At 40.3% G+C, this 17,829-nt stretch overlaps 1 protein-coding gene across 1 annotated transcript in view; it reads left to right on the top strand.

The window, feature by feature from the left end:
- Positions 1-3,108: 3,108 nt before the first annotated feature.
- Positions 3,109-17,829, top strand: part of LOC134883915 (guanine nucleotide exchange factor VAV3) — a 72,857-nt gene continuing 58,136 nt past the window's right edge. Inside the window, exons 1-2 of the mRNA XM_063912412.1 lie at positions 3,109-3,515; positions 15,942-16,058. Of these exons, the coding sequence (XP_063768482.1) occupies positions 3,309-3,515; positions 15,942-16,058 (324 nt within the window). The 5' untranslated portion in view covers positions 3,109-3,308. The remainder of the gene's footprint in view (positions 3,516-15,941; positions 16,059-17,829) is intronic.

Below are 17,829 nucleotides of genomic sequence, written 5' to 3'. Positions count from 1 at the left end.
AGGAAGCTGAAACTGGAGAAGGGTGCTTAGAGGTATGCCAGCATCCGGCCGCTAGTCACCTCTCCTGTCATCTGCACTATGCCAGCCATGGTATCCGGTGTGAGGCCAGTGGAAGACAAAGCTGGACACTCGCATCTAAGCCACACTAACTCCTTCCATTACAATCGGTCTTCATTTGAAAACAATGTGGATAAACAATAAAGTAAGAGCGACTGACATTCACCCAAATCATCTGCACAAATATGCAGAGTCCAAGTGGAGATGAGGAATTCCACATCACAGAAGTGTTTACAGCTGCACATGCTGGAGAATAATCTTCACGGTATTGTTTGCACAGGCCTCTATATGTAAATGAACTAAGTGTGATTCATTGACACTACGGTTTTCCACTAAGAGGCCTTTTTTCTGCAATCTTAACATCTCTGTGAGTCTCATTTTTATTAATATTGTAGGTGTGGAGTTCTGCTCGTCTTATGTCTCATCATTTCTGCACATGCCGTAAGAGGCGCCTCATGTAGCACTGTTAATGTGATTACCAGCACCCCTTTATTTTACAAAGAGTTATGTTTGCAGATATTCATTCTTTCACATTCCTTTCTTTGTTATATAATGAAGACCATTTTGTAACACATTTAGAAATGTCTAAATATATCATTTCTTTCTGCGCTGCTGCTCTGACGCCTACTGTAAATCCCTTTTTGCACATCCTGATTTGGATGTTTATTTAATCCCATTTACTCTACAGTCTTTAAGTAGCCTGTTGCTTTAGCGTTGTGCTGATAGCCCAACAAGGATCAATAAAAACTTGTACTGCAGGCGCACTCTCGCCTCACATTTGGCCTGGAAGCTACTCACTGCAGTCTTTTACTCTTACTCTGCAGCTCTTCTGAATCACTTGGGGCTCAAGAGCATCTTGATAGTGACAGAGGAAGTAATTCTACTGCTTCGGATTCTTGGGCACATTCGCTCCACCACTCTGTATGTTTGGGCTATGCTACGCAATAAACTGGCACCTTGTAAAGCTGAAGCAAAGGCAGGTTGCGCATACCGTTATGACCCAACATTCTTCCATTACCGTACAGAGCCATAGACTATAAAAAGCCTCAATTTATACATTCATGCAATTCAACAGACCAGCATTTCTCCCTCAAGTTCAGCCTTAATTATTTTTAAGTTACATTGATGAGTAGCTTGCAAGGCGAGTTAGTTGGTAGCTCATGCAAATGCAGAATGTAATTTGCGTTTCCATTGAATAACACCCAGGCTCTTGTCTTGTTTTACCCCGGCTGTCCACTATTTTAACTCTCCCTATATTACCCTATGCCCTGTAAGGTGTCCTTGGGTGCTTTGAAAGGCGCCCCCCAGATAAAATGTATTATTATTAACAATTAAACAACAAATTCCTCCCTAAACTAGAGTAAAGCTTAATGAAATAATCTCTATCCATATGTGCCGTCAAGATCAAGAGCTTTTATCTGGAGGTGGCTGGAATAAATGACCTGGCCTTGTGCAAAGCCAAAAAGTATTTAAAAACGGAGTCTGTGATCACACATTCATCAAAACGAGGGACGGATTTACTTCAATTGAAGGAACAAAGTATATCATATGCACACAATTGAGCAAATTGTGGCCTTAATGCAGTATATAAATATATTTCATATTCCCCCCTGCCAGGCTCCATGCATTACTGATCAAATTAAAGCCTTTAATTTGATGCTCATAAGTCTAACCAGAGATGTCAGCATGCAGCAGAATCTGAGGAGAGTTTCCTCATTTATTCACATCGAAGCAATAAGAGATAAAGCCGTCTTCAGTTAGACCATGTATTGGCTCAGTCACACCAATCATGCTCTTAGTGAGATGATAAGAAGCCAGCATGTATTTGCACAATCATTATGTTAGAAATGTTAATTCTTTGTGGAGCAAAATGTTTAAAAAATGCCTCTTTGTTGGGGCTCATCATACAGTCGTGTGAAAATACTGTCATTAACACAAAAAGCCTTGGTCTCAAACCATAAAAGCAAACACATTGTAATGGACACATATGTAGATGTGTCATATATAAATGGCAAGTTAAAATGGAAGTAGTGAAAAGAGAAGTAGTTTTGATTACTTTCTCCAAAACAGCAGAAACAAGTGAAGGGGTGGTAATCTCAAAGTGATTATTAGATGGAAGAAGGAGACCTCTTTGGTCTTTGATTGCAGAAAGTGATGACATTACTTTAATAGAGACTATTTGGGGTAATAGGCTGACACAGATGGGGAAGCATTGGGGACTTAATGGCTGTGTCATTTTGTGGGCTTCTTGGAAAATAAATTCAGTAAATCCAGTTAAAAAACAACTTCCCCTCCTCTATGTTTTGTCCAACAGCCTTTTAGTGTCAAAGTTACAGTGTTTATATTTGTTAACTGAAATCGGAATCAGCACCTGTAAAATTCCACAAAGTAAACACACACCTACTTTTTGCAACACATGTTCCTCCTGGACCTAATGATTCACTCATGCAAAAGTGAGGTTCAGAGTTCTGGTAAAAGCATCTGAGATGCATCACTAAACAGGATAAGCAGCCATTAATTTAGAGATGAAAATAACGTAGACACTTTTAAGGTGTCACATTAACTGTAATGTGTTGATGCTGCCGTTACATTTGATTATATCATAGAGTATTGAAGGTATACCAGAATATAAGTGCAGATTTATACACTGCCTTTAACTTAATGCAATACAGGAAGTTATAAAACTGTACTTCACATACCTCAATGGCAAATGACCAGTTTCAATTGGTTTATGATAGCGTTTGTTAACCATTAATTGAGCCCTATCTTTATACTCCATAAATCATATTGGCTGTACAAATTAAAGACAATGAAACTAAACAGTTCATGTTTTTTCTGTTCTGTTCATCACAGAAATGTATATTTTTTCAAAGCAGCATATGATGTGTTCCATACTAAGTATTTCGTTCTTACTGTAATATACAAAGAGCCTATGGGCGACAAGCGGAAGAGGTGAGGAACTGTGTGAGGGGGAGGGAAGAGAGACATTGAGAAACACTGTGTGAGAGAGTGTGTGTGTGTATGTGAGTGAGTGAGAGAGCGAGAGAGGAAGAGTGCAGGGTGCGCTCCATCCATAGCCTCGGAAACCGGACTCATCCTCCAACAGCTGTGCTCCAGTTCCGTTTTCATCGGGTTTTACAGTCTGCAGATATAGCATGGATACCATTTAAGACACACTTCTGAGCCTTCAGCAGTTTCACTTGCTAAAAAAATCTTATTTTCTTAAAGCTCGTCCGACAGAAGTCACAATAATGATGGAGTATTGGAGGCAATGCGCGCTGTGGTTAATAAACTGCAAGGTGCTTCCAGCGAACCACCGGGTTACATGGGAGTCAGCTCAAGTATTTGACTTGGCTCAGACCCTCCGGGATGGAGTCCTCTTGTGCCATCTGCTCAACAACCTGAGACCCCAGTCCATCAACCTTAAGGAAATCAACCTCCGACCGCAAATGTCACAGGTAAGAAACGACTGCAGACAACCCTCATCTGTTCCCGTATCCAAACTACTGCTAAGCCCCGTTGAGGGAGCGCAACCAGACATCACCAGAATTATGCTAGTTTTAGGTTTCCTTGCTTGTCGGCATAAATACAAATACCCCTGTGAAAATGATTGAAGCATATTCTAAATGAGAAAAGCTATATTTCAAATTCGGCTTTATTTAATCCATACATTAGGACCTGTTTTCAATGAGATTTCAACTTTGTAAATCTTGGTTACTGAGCTCGCTAACGCCCCCATTGCAAATTTTGGTCGCGGGAAACGGTACAAATAAGTATTCAACAAATTATACTAGTTAGAATTATCATCACTTAAGACACTAATAGAGTGTGGAATGAATGCCGAAGAAAAAGATGGATCCATGTCTCTGTGGAAAGCTTGTTACTGATGCGTAATGACGTGAGTACATAACACATTTAGCAGAAAACACAAAATTGCCAAATAACTGAACGGAATTGGGTTGACATCTATTGGGCCATTTTAGCATTATAAACACATCATAATGTGAGCAAAACTGACGAACACCAGACTCCCTTTCAATTATTTTAACTTCATCCTGTAGATTGAGTAACTTATAGTAACTGTTGTCATGGACAATGTTGGTCAACACTGAACCGTTATGTGCACAGAGCTCCCCAATATGCCCTCTATAGGTGATGTAGAAGCACAGGCGATAGAGTGGTGATGAGGCTTTGTTGTGGGCTTTCACAATCAAAGAAGTGTAGAATTAACATGAAAACTTAATCAGGTATTTTTTATGAAAGAACTTTCTATTATTTTATTTTTGAGAATTCATGCAAATAAGCTCTTTGTTTGACTTGCCTGACAATATGACAGAACAAAGGCAATTAGAATATCATGATTGGTTGTTTGATTTTGTATTAATTTTCAGCAATATTACAAAAATAGCTTATTCATATAACTTTTACTTTACCACACACACATCCCTCTATCACTGATAGATAGATAGATAGATAGATAGATAGATAGATAGATAGATAGATAGATAGATAGATAGATAGATAGATAGATAGATAGATAGATAGATAGATAGATAGATAGATAGATACTGTAGATAGATAGAAAGAGGGTTATCTGTGGCTACACAGATCCTGTACCATCTGCTTCCATAACAGGACAGCCTGAGCCTTTGCCAGATTAATATTCTACTTCATGACAGTGAATCTGGGCGTCTGGCTCGGTGTCAACACACAGTGAGGTAGACACTCACCTAGTGATCCAGCTGACTTGCAAAGATAGACTGTAACTGTAACACACACACACACACACACACACACACACACACACACACACACACACACACACACACACACACACACACACACACACACACACACACACACACACACACACACACACACACACACACACACACACACACACACAGAATCACAGAATGCTCTAATTCTCTCATCTGATGCAAAACAGTTGATAAAAGTTTGAATATCAAACGGTCATATAAACATTAAATGAATGTGCACAACCAATGAGGAAAGGGAGCCTTTTCCTTGAAAGAGAACACATACACTCAAGTGGGATGGTATAGGATATGCACAATCTTATTGGGTATCCATTTAACCTGAGCACCAGGGTCAAGTAGACCATTTAAAAATGCATAGAGGACTTTAATGTTATCAGTGGCAATGGAAATCAACTGTCAAAGGATCTGTTACTCGAAGATTTCAGAGTAAACTAAATTGGGACTGTAAACGGAGAAGCTGATTGGTCGATTTACTGTTAGAAGTTGTGCTGAACCAATGCAATTACTGATTATGGGACATCAATTGGTCAGTGTTTGCTGTCAGTCATGACATAATAACATACAGAGCTGCAATGCTTTGAGCGGTTGTTACCCATTTTAACGCTCACTGCCAAGCCTGGCCTGGCACAGTCTGGGTTATTTATAGGCGAGTTTGTTTTATGCATGGCTGAATGGCTTACTCACACAAGGCAGTGATGAAGCGATATTCAGGGGTAAATTAGCATCAGTAGTAGGTTTAGGCACAGTCACATACATTTACAAAGTGCCTGTAAGTTCATGTTTGTGCCAGCACTGCTTTTAGTGCTAAGGGCACTGAGCTTTTTAGTGGTGATACTATCTTTCTCTGCATCAACCGTGGTAATAACCTCTTTTCATTTTTGCTGTTTATTGAATCAGAGAAGCAGAAACCTACCAGACGTTACTGTTGTGATCAATAGTGGCAAAGTGTACATTGATACACTTTTAAATATTTGTATTGGAGGACTTTACCACTTCATATGTATGTCAGTAGAGCATGACTCGTTGCTTCCCCTTTCTAACGCATACACACCATGTGATGCTGGATAGCCAACTCCCTCTATGAGCACTGTTCAACAAAAAATGGGCGTAAACACCCCCCCAACTTCCCTCCCTCTGTCTCCTCCAAGTTACATTTACATAACTGAGGGCGGAGTTGCTTCCCTTTTCTGCATAATTCATGAGGGCCGTGGCAGCTACTTTATCATTGGCCAATAATAACACCCCGGATTCCACTGTGGAGTCACCCATGGGACCCATGCGATGGAAAGACAAAGGCAGGGAAGGGACAGAGCTACAAAGAGTCTGCTGGCCTCCATAGATGCATCTCAGAGGACATAAAGGGCCCTGAAGGGCCAGCCTACTGTGATGTTGTAAGCTGCGTAATTAAGGCACAAAGCATCAGAAGCTCTGGAGGATTCACATGTGTGATGTTGGCATCAGGATGGGCTGCTTCTCATTTTGTTAGGGAGATTTGTTTGTGAGATATGAAGTAAGTTATATCTGTTTAGACATGAGCTTATATAAAGGGCCACAGAGAGCCAGCAAACTACATGCAGGCAGGAAACATATTAGGATGAAATCAGACTATTTACTGGTTAAATTGTCTGTGCTCTTGTAGTAAAAGAGGAAGAATGAATCACTGGTTCTGTATTCAAACTCTGAGCTCTTCATTTTAAACATTAGTGCAAACATTGTCATGAACAAAAGGTCTGGTTTCGGGTTCAATGTCAGTGTAGAACAAAATACTCACCCTCTTTGATCATATTTTACAGGGCTGTAATGAACCAATTACATAGTCTAGACGCGGCGGGACCAGGGCAACTGCTGCATTTATGCTCTCCTACCAGAGAAAACACCAAAATCACCACATAATCAGTAGTTGTCTTTTGTCTAACTCAGTGAAAATGAGCAGTTTATTGTTAAGAGGAACCATGGATTGCTAATCGTGGCGCAACGAACCCACCATGTGGTAAACATGCAGCATGCAGTCTTTTCCATCCATCTGTTTCTTGAAACATTTGGCTTGAAGTTCTGCTGAATCTCTGTTTTTACTGAGAAGACAGCAGATATATTCCAAATACAGCTTGTATAACATGGAAGCAAGGATATTAAACTCCTTGAGTGGGTGTAATGCTGCTAACAGAGTGTGCTACAAACAAACTAGTTAGCAGGCTAGCAGAAAAACAGAGAACAAGACAGCTAATGATACACTCAGTTCAAAGACACAAACAACTGCTTAATCAGTTATCATTCACTCATTCACTCTTATCATTTCTTTCAGATGTTAATCTTGAAACGTGCCCTGAGAGCCCTGACTTGTTAAACCCACTGTTGCCTTGTTCTCTATGACACAGAATTATAAGCTGCAGAACAAAACCTAGCAGCTGAGAGCCTTTTACACACATCAGCGTGAGCCTTAACAAGCACAGGAAATCAGGAAATGGAATAGAGGAAGGAAGTGAAACTAAACATGCCCTCGATCAAGCTCAGGCTGAGATGACAGACACAATGAAGAGAAAAGCTGCCGCTCTCTTTACATAGCAAAAAAAAAGAAAGAACACACTCGGCTCTTCATAGAGCCGTCCTCAAAGACTTCACTTCATTTTTGGGAAACTGAAAGTGAGCGAAAGAGTCTGAGTAAGAGCCGGTTCTAATTTTAACGAGCTCAGAGAAGTACAAAGTGTTTCATAGAGCAACAAAGTGCCTCAATGCACCGAAATACAAGAGAGAAAAGGTTTCATAGATTTAACACATGCCATGAAGTCACAATCAACACCTTTGTGAATAGATGGCATGCTATTTTAATTATATGAATGGATGCAAGGGCGTTTTTTAAAATACATTTAAGAAAATCATGTGCAAAGAAGCCTGCTTAATTAATATCACCATAGCTGTGTGCTTTTATTTTGATAGGTGCAGCAGGTGTGTTGGTGAACTGATCTGATTTTGACTCTTTGAGAGAGCACATATAGTACACTTAGAGAGAACCATGTTCCACCCTCCACATGGTGCACATGTACATTTGTTCAGGCCGGGACCAAAATCCTGTGATGTCAAACAATAAAAAAATCCAGCTTTACGCATAAGCACTCCATACGGCATGCTTCAAAGGCTCCAAGTCTCGCTCTTCACTCGCTAAGACAAAAGTTAGACTGAGATAGCGTGGGAGAATGAGAACGAAAGAGAGTGAACGTCTTGCTTTTCCTTTTGTTGGTGCAGAATAAGACCTCTGCAAATCATACGGGCTCAGAAAACATAGCAGATTGTGATTAAAATATAGACGGGATGTTCCAAATGTTAGCAAGTAAAACATATAATAGATAGTAAGGTTAGATTAGGTACTTCAGTGTAATCAGAGAGATATACATTCTATCGTGGGGTTCCCATGTTTACCTATTCCAGCAGAACAAGGTCATAGATAAGTGAAGTGTAACCACATGAAGCTTTAAAAGAGGTTGTTAATACTTTATGCATCTCTGAATGTGAGTGTGTGAACAAAGCAGACTAATCACACACTCTGATGTCTCTCTCATCCGTAGTCACACTCTCAGATAAAATGCACTGTGTGTTTTAGTTACAACACTTATAAACCTTTGCTTTCCTGTGATTTCTTCTACAATCAAACTAATAATAAGTGAAATTTTACTTTTTGTAAGTCAGGATTCAGAAGCTGAAATTTTAAGTGCATTTCACTGTTCATCTGCTTAACTCAATGTCACAGATGTGTTCTCAAAGAATACCTTTCAGTGAAAGCTATTTCCCGCCTCAGAAATGATATATTATCAAATAAAATAAAAATTGGAGACTAAATCAGTTCTGCTTCCTCTGTTTCCCATTATCTTGTGTAGAAAATGTTCCCTTCTGGGTTGTTTCTATGGGAACAAGCAGGCATAAGAAGAGTTATTGGTCAGATTTCAGGGGCCATACTTCATACTTAACATGCTGATCTATATTGCATGCATTAATACCTTTAACCTATATTTGCATACTGATATTGCACATGCTACAAATTGCGTGCTATTAGTATGCAGTATGCATGCATTTGGACACAGCGCATGAGTCCCTTGATCACTTCTTCTGAGTTACAGTGGCTTGGCTGCCCTCGTTGATTCATTCTGAAGTAGGGATTGCACCTGACAGTGTGTAAACACCACATTACCGCAGCCATGCATGCCACATCCAAGCAATGCACGGCTGCAGCTTCCCATTTATAATTCCAGTGTGGCGCAATGAAGTAGTTTGTCCCGCCGCGACACCGTAATGACATGCATACTCATGTGCTGCTTTATGCACAGTGACGTGGATATCTCCAAAGACAAGAATATGTTGCACCTCACTTGTGCACGTGCACGGAGCAAACTGACCTTTCATTCTGTCACCAAGGTAACAAGGCTGCACCACCATAGCCAACCGGTAAAGGCTATGGTCTAGTGCACATTAAAGTATAGATAACGCACAGGCTGATTTTATTAGGAGATATTCAGTGGTGGGGAATGTACCTGCAATCAATGTTGATCCTGTTACTCAATTGTGCCGTGGACGGTTCAGTTAATCACTGTTGAGTGCTCTGAAAGCTCTCAGAAAGTCAATACTGTCTGTTGTCTTTACTGGCAAACAATCATCATCATAAGTGACATTTTAAGTGTAGTCGGGGGCTTAGACAAATCAAAAAGACAAGTATAATTATGAAAATTCAAATAGGAACATTGAAACGAATGATAATGGCCGGCAAATGGAGAACTGGCTTGATGGAAATGTCATGATGCTATCGGGAAGACAGTGAGCAGGAAGGAATTGTAGATTTAGATCCAGATGATACCAACATATAACAATGGTCGTAGCCAGAAGCAGTGTATGTGCAACCTTTTACTGTCAGGTTCACTGTGGTGGAAACCTGGAGTCAAGCGAAGAGTACTGTATCAACCCCTACAGAAAGATGATACATAGTAAGACTGACCCTATATATTCTGCCTAATACACATCAATGGAATATGTATTAAACCTTTTGTGTGCATAGTGTGCGGATAACGCCTGCTTCACAGTATTGACCCCATGTCTTTTTCCAGCAGGGAGTCTCATTGTATGTAGAAGGCGCCCTGCCTTAAGAGACTCTGGGCGGCTGTGATGGATGACTGTTGTCTATTGGAAATAGGAATATCCTTACATGTGTAATGGAGACAGAGAGGCAAAGAGTAAGAATCCTTGCAATAGAAACAGTAGTGGCTCCACCACATGTATCACAGAGCACACAGTGGAAAGGAAAGTGAATAAGAGCATGTACGAGTCTATATAATGACGTTATTACCAATACAGTGTATACAATTCCATGACACACCGTTTCCTTGGAGGCTTCCAGAAATAGAAATACTTGGAAAGATGAAACACTTTTTGGGCTGACAATTGACCAATTTGCAGTTTATCAGTGCAAACGTTTGAGTTGAAATCCAAAGATATCAGCCTTGATACTGTATGTCCGCTATAGCGGTCAAATGCCACACCTGAATGGACACACACATGCACACACACTCGGGTCAGAAAGCAGTTGACCAGGCTGTGGCAGAGCATTATTCACACTTTTTTTAACACAATCTTCTAAGAGGTAGAAATCAGAGCAATGAGCAGGAAGAGGGGGAGGGATGCTGTCTGCTCACCATTCACGCCTCACTGTTTGTGCATTCAGTGTGTACATTTTATTTAGTGCGTCGCACATTTAAATGACATTCAGCTCTCCAATCTGCACCTCCATTAGTCTTTATAAACCTCCAATTTTAGACAATCACACACAGCCAAGCCCAAAGTACTTGAACTGGGTTTCTATAGCAAAGAGGGTTCAAATCTCACACCGTAACACAAATTCAATTCCCTTATCTAGGGTGGGGGGGGGGGGTGGAGTAGGCTTTGTGTATTATGTTGGGGTCATTGGGGTTAAAACCAGGATTTAATAGAAAATGGCCTCTGAGACACTCATTGGTGTTGTGGGGGATGTACAGAGGTGGAGCAAAGGGGGGGGGAGTTGGCTTTTCCCTTATTGCCTTTTTGTCATCACATGAAAGAATCTGAGAAGCATTGAGACCTGCGTGCCTTTGTGAAGAGTGAAAGGGCTAATTCTGTAGTGTAGACGAGATGGATCAAAGCTTTTCTGAAGCAGACAAGGTCGGATCATCAGGACGCCAGTTTTCTGTCATCTTCAATACTTTTTGTGATTGTTCTATTTAATTGTAGCCGATTCAGCATTTTGGGTAACCCATATAAATGTTAATGTTTCTCAGATGACTTTGAGAATATAAAGAAGAGAAATGATTGACATCCCAGTGCAGCTGCAGGGTAATTATTAAAATATGTTAATGAGGACACCTGCATTGTATGTGCGGTTACATTTGAATTACTATGGGAAGTAGGCTGTTGAACTTTCTGTCAAACAGTTAAGATGCGAGGAATGATACAACGTATATCTTTCCTATCAAATGAAGGTAACAACCATTAGCTATTGAGCGTAGCATAGCTAAAGGGCAGGAAACAAGGGGGGAAATGCTAACGTAGCTCTGTATAAAGAGATCAGAATTCCCCTCCCGGCACCTCTAAAGATCATTATAATCAGTTTATCACATTAGCTGGATTCGTCCAAAATCCAAATAACTGTTGTACAGTGGGTTATGCTCTGGACTAGTATTTTCTAGGAGTCTCTGGTGGTTGCCTTTAAGCTGTTGGGTGCTGTATTTGCTGAAAGACGCTAAAACGCTCTGTTTAGTTGTGAGGAACTGCAGTGATGTGTGATTTATCATTTAGAGCGACAACTTTAATATTGTATGTTATCCATTCTTAATATTAACATTTTTAGTGCCACATATTTTCATTTACTTCACACTTTAAAATAATGCTTTTAGCCTACAATTACTTAACATACTGAATGGAAGGATCAGGAGGACGGCGAAGAGCTATCTCCTGGAAATACAGATTACCTTTTGCACCAATCTTCTCATCACCTAAAGAGGGAGGAAACCAACGAGCCAAACTCCTGAAAAAACAGACTAGTCCCTTACAGGAAATGGGATAAGATAAAGAAGTGATAAAGAGGCTGTCACTAACTAGAAGGGGATATTCAGAGTCACGAAAATGACTGGAAAAAGTGAGTGGAAAGACCATATGCATGCTATGTCGGTGTTCTTCAGTCACGTGATGTTGTAAACCAAGTCTTTCTTCCAACTAAACAAGCAGCTCATTTCACAGTTCAGCACTCCTCACACCAGAGAGGACAAACCATAAAGTCAGAGAGTACACTTGCTGGAATGAAAAGCTGCTGACCACTGTAATTCTGACAATATTCCATTAAGATAAGTAAGCTGATGGCTGTCTGCTGGGATGACCCCGACCTCCGTCTGAGAAAGCAGCAGCACTTTCGTCATCGCCAGCAGACCTACGCCCACCTTCCATTTCCTGGTTACACAGCTGTCAGAAGCTCCAACATGACATGGATGTGACCTGAAAGCTTGGATTTTAATGTCACCCGCTGGTTGTAATTCAGAACTTCTTCATAAAACAGATTTACATGGTGTCTTTCACTCTGGACACAAAATCTCAGGGGGTTTAAAACTGATAGATATATCGTAGTGACATTTTTTCTCATAGCACTGCTTCAAAATCTTTGGTTTCCCGCTCCGCTGTCAGTAAAAATATAGGAGACTCAGACAGATAGAAGAGCTTTAAGTACCAAATTAGATCCCATACACAGGCCTTGATTCCGATCATCCATTCGCTTGGCATTAATTGACGCTCAACAAGGTCTAAGCAGCGAGATGGCCAATCTCTGGCTGCTTTTCATTGCTTAGATCTATGAGAGAACAAGAGCAGGATTTCATTAAGCTCCACAATACGCACGGGGGCCATAAAAAGGCTCCAGCTTGTTGCTATGGAGCTTTGACTTGTATCATGGAATACATAAGCAGAAACTGGATCCTTATTGTGAATACAGAGCACGACCTGGTTTATATCAAGTGCACAGCAGCGAGATGGCTCGTCTTACAGGAATATTTTTGGCCTAATATTCCAGATGGTTGGTCTTCAAGATAAAATGTGTGGGATTTTAAGCCCTGCATACGTCGGCCGTGTTTATGCCATTGATTTTCATCCTAGACGTGTGTTTGGAGCTTCCTGCAGAGATGTTACATCACAATCCATCCTTAATTCCCTTTAACTCACGGTGCAGGTACCAAACAAAACGCAGAAATAGGTAATGCTGTTGGGTATATTTGCCTCGGATTTGGTACAGTTTCACACATAACATAAACCAGCATGTAAAGAAGAAACAGCTGCATTTTCTTTTCAGATTTAGTGGTTGGATGGGGTTTGTGACTGCTTGTAGAAAAACCTATTCAATTGGAAAACCGTTTCTTAATTTTCCTGTCTTTATTCTATCATTTTTCTGCACTGCTGTTTGTTTGTTGCATGCCAGCGTACACCATATGCCAAGTAATTCTGTGTATTTATGTAAATAGTAATAATTTCATGGTAAAATTCTAATTCATTCACAAATGTGCATGCATAGAAAACAAAAACACCTTCACATAATCATTTGTCTAAAAAAACATGCAAACAAACAAACACACACACTTTCACACACTCATACACATGAGGCCATTGACTTCCTGGGCCCCAGAGAGAGTAACTACAGCAGAAGAAATGCTGCCAGTGGAACAGTCACTGGTTGCCTCATGCTGCTACACTCTTGTTAATACAATTCCCCCTGTACTGTCTTCAGCTCAGTGTAGCAGACACACTGTCTCTCCTATGCGCTCTGTGAAGCTGCTTCCCTCAGATAATATGCTGAGGTTCTTTGGGACTCTCCAGAGACTTCAGGCAGACAAGATGTGCTTGTCTGATAAAAGAAAGTGATGTGTACAAGTGTAAACATTCAATATTATTCACTCTCTACTTGCTCGCTGCTCCACGCTGCCTCTTATCTGGAGCTCACTGGTTGGGGGCTTTTCTCTGTTTTGTCAAGTCATCTGTAAAGCTTAATTCAATCGGAGTGGGGAGTCATTTCATATTTGATGCAGGGACATGCACCGTACTGACAAATCTGATTTTGCTCTGTACCACGAGGGCGAAGGTGTGTTATGAATGACAGAATATGTCCGACGGCTCCTTTTCCAGAGCCGTTTGTTTTTCAGGATGGCGCTGACTGAATTATTAAAGCTTGTTAAGTTGAGGTTGTCAAACATAATTACAGTCAGGCTTTTGAGTATAGATGCCACATATTAACAGTATGACAAAGGGTTATGCTCTTTTTTAAGAAACAGGAAAGGGCTAATGAACTCCATTTCCTGTAAACTTGTTACCCAAGGGGAAAAAAAGAAGAAGGAAATGATGATGTTGAAGCCTCGTGATATGGAAACATACCTCTGGAGAAATTGAAATAGGGACAGACAGTAAAGGCTTTCGATGCAGTAAATTAATATTATTTAAGCTTTTTTGGAGTTTTCCCTTTCCTGTAGTGTGTTATATACGTGTTTGTGCATGTGAATGGTCATAATCCCAAAGTCGACCTCCAGAGGCACCTCCCCTCACACTCACCTTCTATTGGCGAGCACTACAACACATTGTACATGATAGGCTAAGGGCCGGAAATTTCTCCATAACTTTGATGCTTCAATTATTTTTCTTGCACTATTGGAGTCCCCCTTTGTATGTACAGCGAGTCAGTGTTTTTACTTGTCTTTGTTCAGTTCAGATGCCAGGCCCTTGTACTGGTGCAGCACTAACGCTTCACTGCTCGAATGCAAAAAGCCACAACCACACAGTTCGTTTTGCACTGCGAGTCTTTGTGTTGGCTGTCATACTGTTGGCTCTGTACCCTTCACTGTCAATATTGACCAAAATGCCATCATGCAAGCATCACTTGCACGATTTCAACACTGCATGAAGCCACATTTGAAATGTGTAATGACAGCTGAATACGTGCGGCAAATATTTGCATGTTTGGGTTTAATTTGAAACATTGCAGGATCTATCTCTCTAACACGGTAATGGACAACAGTGCTCAACAATGAAGGGCCCCACAAATATGTCTTTCAACCATAGGATTTCTGTTCCATCCTGTATCAACTACAGGAAGGCTAATGGGCGTTAGTCAGATATACTAGCCGTTAACTCACCACCTTCTGTTGAAACCTTTCCCTCCACTGCACTTTTTGCCAACCACACTACATAAAGACAGTGTAACACCTCTGAACTCTTACTTAATCTCATGATTTTACCCCCAGTGTTCTGAGTTTCATTGCTGTTGTTAGGCAGCCCTTAATCAGAGATAACTACAGCATAATTTGGACAAATTGTTTCTGGATGAAGCCCCATTAAAATCATTAGCAGAAGATTTACATTGCAGACAAGGCAGAAAAATACAGCCAGTAAATGACCGTGTTTATTAGAGGAGTTACTTATTGATTTTTGATTTAATCATCAGGGGTCAAGGTTCACCCATAGCTGTAATTACGCTCAGGGTGATTAAAAATGTGTCTGAGGTACAGTAGGTTATTCTTCCTGCCCTTGTTACTTTAATGTCGACAACACGCTTCTTACCCTCCATGGAAATCAGTCCATGACTCAAATGGTGTCATAACGTCAAGATGCATTTTGATTAATATTTTACCTTAACATACAACTCAATTTATCATTCATTTATATTTACAAGTATTTTCTTCCCTTTTGTATTTCAAAATGAATATATGTAACAGGGTATAGTGACAATATAATGAAAGAAGAGGTTACACAGTCATGCTTTACCAGTAAGAGTAAATAAGATCTGTGCCCTTCTCCTTACTGTCTTGACTTATCTCTTCTTCTTCCTCATGGTGCCTTTAACCACAGAACCATCTATATTTTATAGCTATGGTCCTCAAGTGTGCCGCAGATTCTCATTAGCAGGCAGCCAGAAGGAAAGCTACTATGTGATGCAGAACAGAAAAACAGAAGTATCTGGACACATTCAAAAATCACACGCTGTGCTTTAGTATCGAAATGGAAATACAACAACACGTAGTATCATTTGCCACTCACAGATGAACCCTTTCTGTCTTCCTAACACAGTTCCTATGCCTGAAGAACATCAGGACATTCCTGGCAGCGTGCGGTGATGTATTCGGGATGAAGAAAAGCGAGCTATTTGAGGCCTTTGACCTTTTTGACGTCAGGGACTTTGGAAAGGTAAGGCAGAGTTGCTCTGACCCAGGTTGAGGCTTCATTCTTGTTGATGAAATCCCATCCACCCTCACTGTGTTTACCAAGTGTCAAAATCAATAGTTTATAAATCACAGAGCTTACTCAGAAATATTGAGGGATAGCTTCTTTATTCTTGGACTTTTTAATTATGACCAAGGTCTCCTGCATCAGCTGCCTTTATCCATTTGGTTAATTTAATCTCTTACTGTCAAATCTATTTCAACGGCTTCTGGCTCATGTCTACAATCTCATTACTTGATGTTCTTACTGGCATTGCTAGTGCTAATCAACACAGTCTGAGGCCATGTTCCAGCTTTCCTCACACTCCAAGCTGATGCTGAAGTCAGCAACATGACCCAGCAGATTTAACGGCTTCCTCTCATTAGAGTGAATACGCCTCGGCGTGCAGGCTTTACGAGGGGTTAAAAGTCTGGCCTCTGGTTCATTACTTTGATAGGACTCAGCTTGTAGTGCTGTGAAACTGTCTGCTGCTCTTTGACAGCCCGGGAAGTCCCCAGGAGGCTAGCTTAGAAATAAAACTTAGAAATCAAAGGAGGCTTCTGGGCCATGGTGCATACCATGTTAGCACTTTAGTAGACAACAGTGTCATGAATCCTACTTCAGCCCCATAAAAATGAATGTTGTGTTAGCCATCATATCAGAAGTGAAACAGAGACTGTCATATCTGATTTCTAATAAAAAAAGGAACTGTACACTTGAATGGTTTCCACTGTATAATACTTCTAAAATTCAAACACAAAACCACATACTGGATCATGGAAAAAGTTTGAAACATTGCTCTATGGAAATCAATTGCATTATGTTAGTCTGTAATGGATGGAAACAAATCGTGAAGGATTTTACCAGAGAAGCAGTTTTGATAGCTTACAGCTTGAGAAATGACTGAGTTATGAAATTGCCAATAAGTAACGTGGCAAGCTTTTGTTCAATTGGTGTCATCTGACCATGTTGTCCAAAATAAATCATCCCACTTACAGCAACTGTTCATTGCTCAGAAAATCCTCTATGTGTTCCCAGTAGAGGTTGACTTAATTGGCTAATATCCACTAAGAAATACTTTTACTACTTAAATAAGCCTTTCATTTACATATTACATGCTAAACCCTCAGAGGAACTTCGAATATGTAATATGAGTGGAGAAGCCTTCCTACAATGCACAGCATATATTATGAAAACATGTTCTCAGACGAGGGAAAAAGAGAAAGGCTTATTTATGGTAAAGAGCCCCTTTTATCCATACTTGAATGCTCATCTCCGCTGGCGTGCCAAGCTTAATTACGTACAGGCCGAGAGCATTAACTCATCTATTCTTTAAGTCTGCTTTAATTAAAACACATTGGGTCCGATGGCCAGTTTTTTTATTCGCGCTTACAGGATAAATATTTTTGGAGAAAAGAATCTAGGAAAGGACCAAAACCGGCTTTGTAGATTTTTTTTTATCCTTATGATGTGCTTTTCTATTAAATTTTCAGCCCCAGGCTTATAGGACGAAGCTGCCAGTGTAAAAGCTCATATATACATAGTTAATCACTACCATGTCTGCACAGTCTGAGGAACTTCCCAATAATTAAAGTGTTTGATGAGAAGATTGATACCCCTCACTCTGTACCCTACTACAAATATAGTTAGCTAAGTTTATGGGATTTATTTAGAAAAAGACTAACTAAATAAACTAAATATAATGTAGTCATTAGTAAGCTTTAAAGGTTCTGGCAGGCAGAATTTATTTAGTGGT

The sequence above is a fragment of the Eleginops maclovinus genome, chromosome 21 (genome assembly GCF_036324505.1).
Source record: "Eleginops maclovinus isolate JMC-PN-2008 ecotype Puerto Natales chromosome 21, JC_Emac_rtc_rv5, whole genome shotgun sequence".
NCBI classification, from domain to species: Eukaryota; Metazoa; Chordata; class Actinopteri; order Perciformes; family Eleginopidae; genus Eleginops; species Eleginops maclovinus.
Note: the sequence above shows the minus strand (reverse complement) of the source record. Positions and strands in the feature narration are given on the sequence as shown.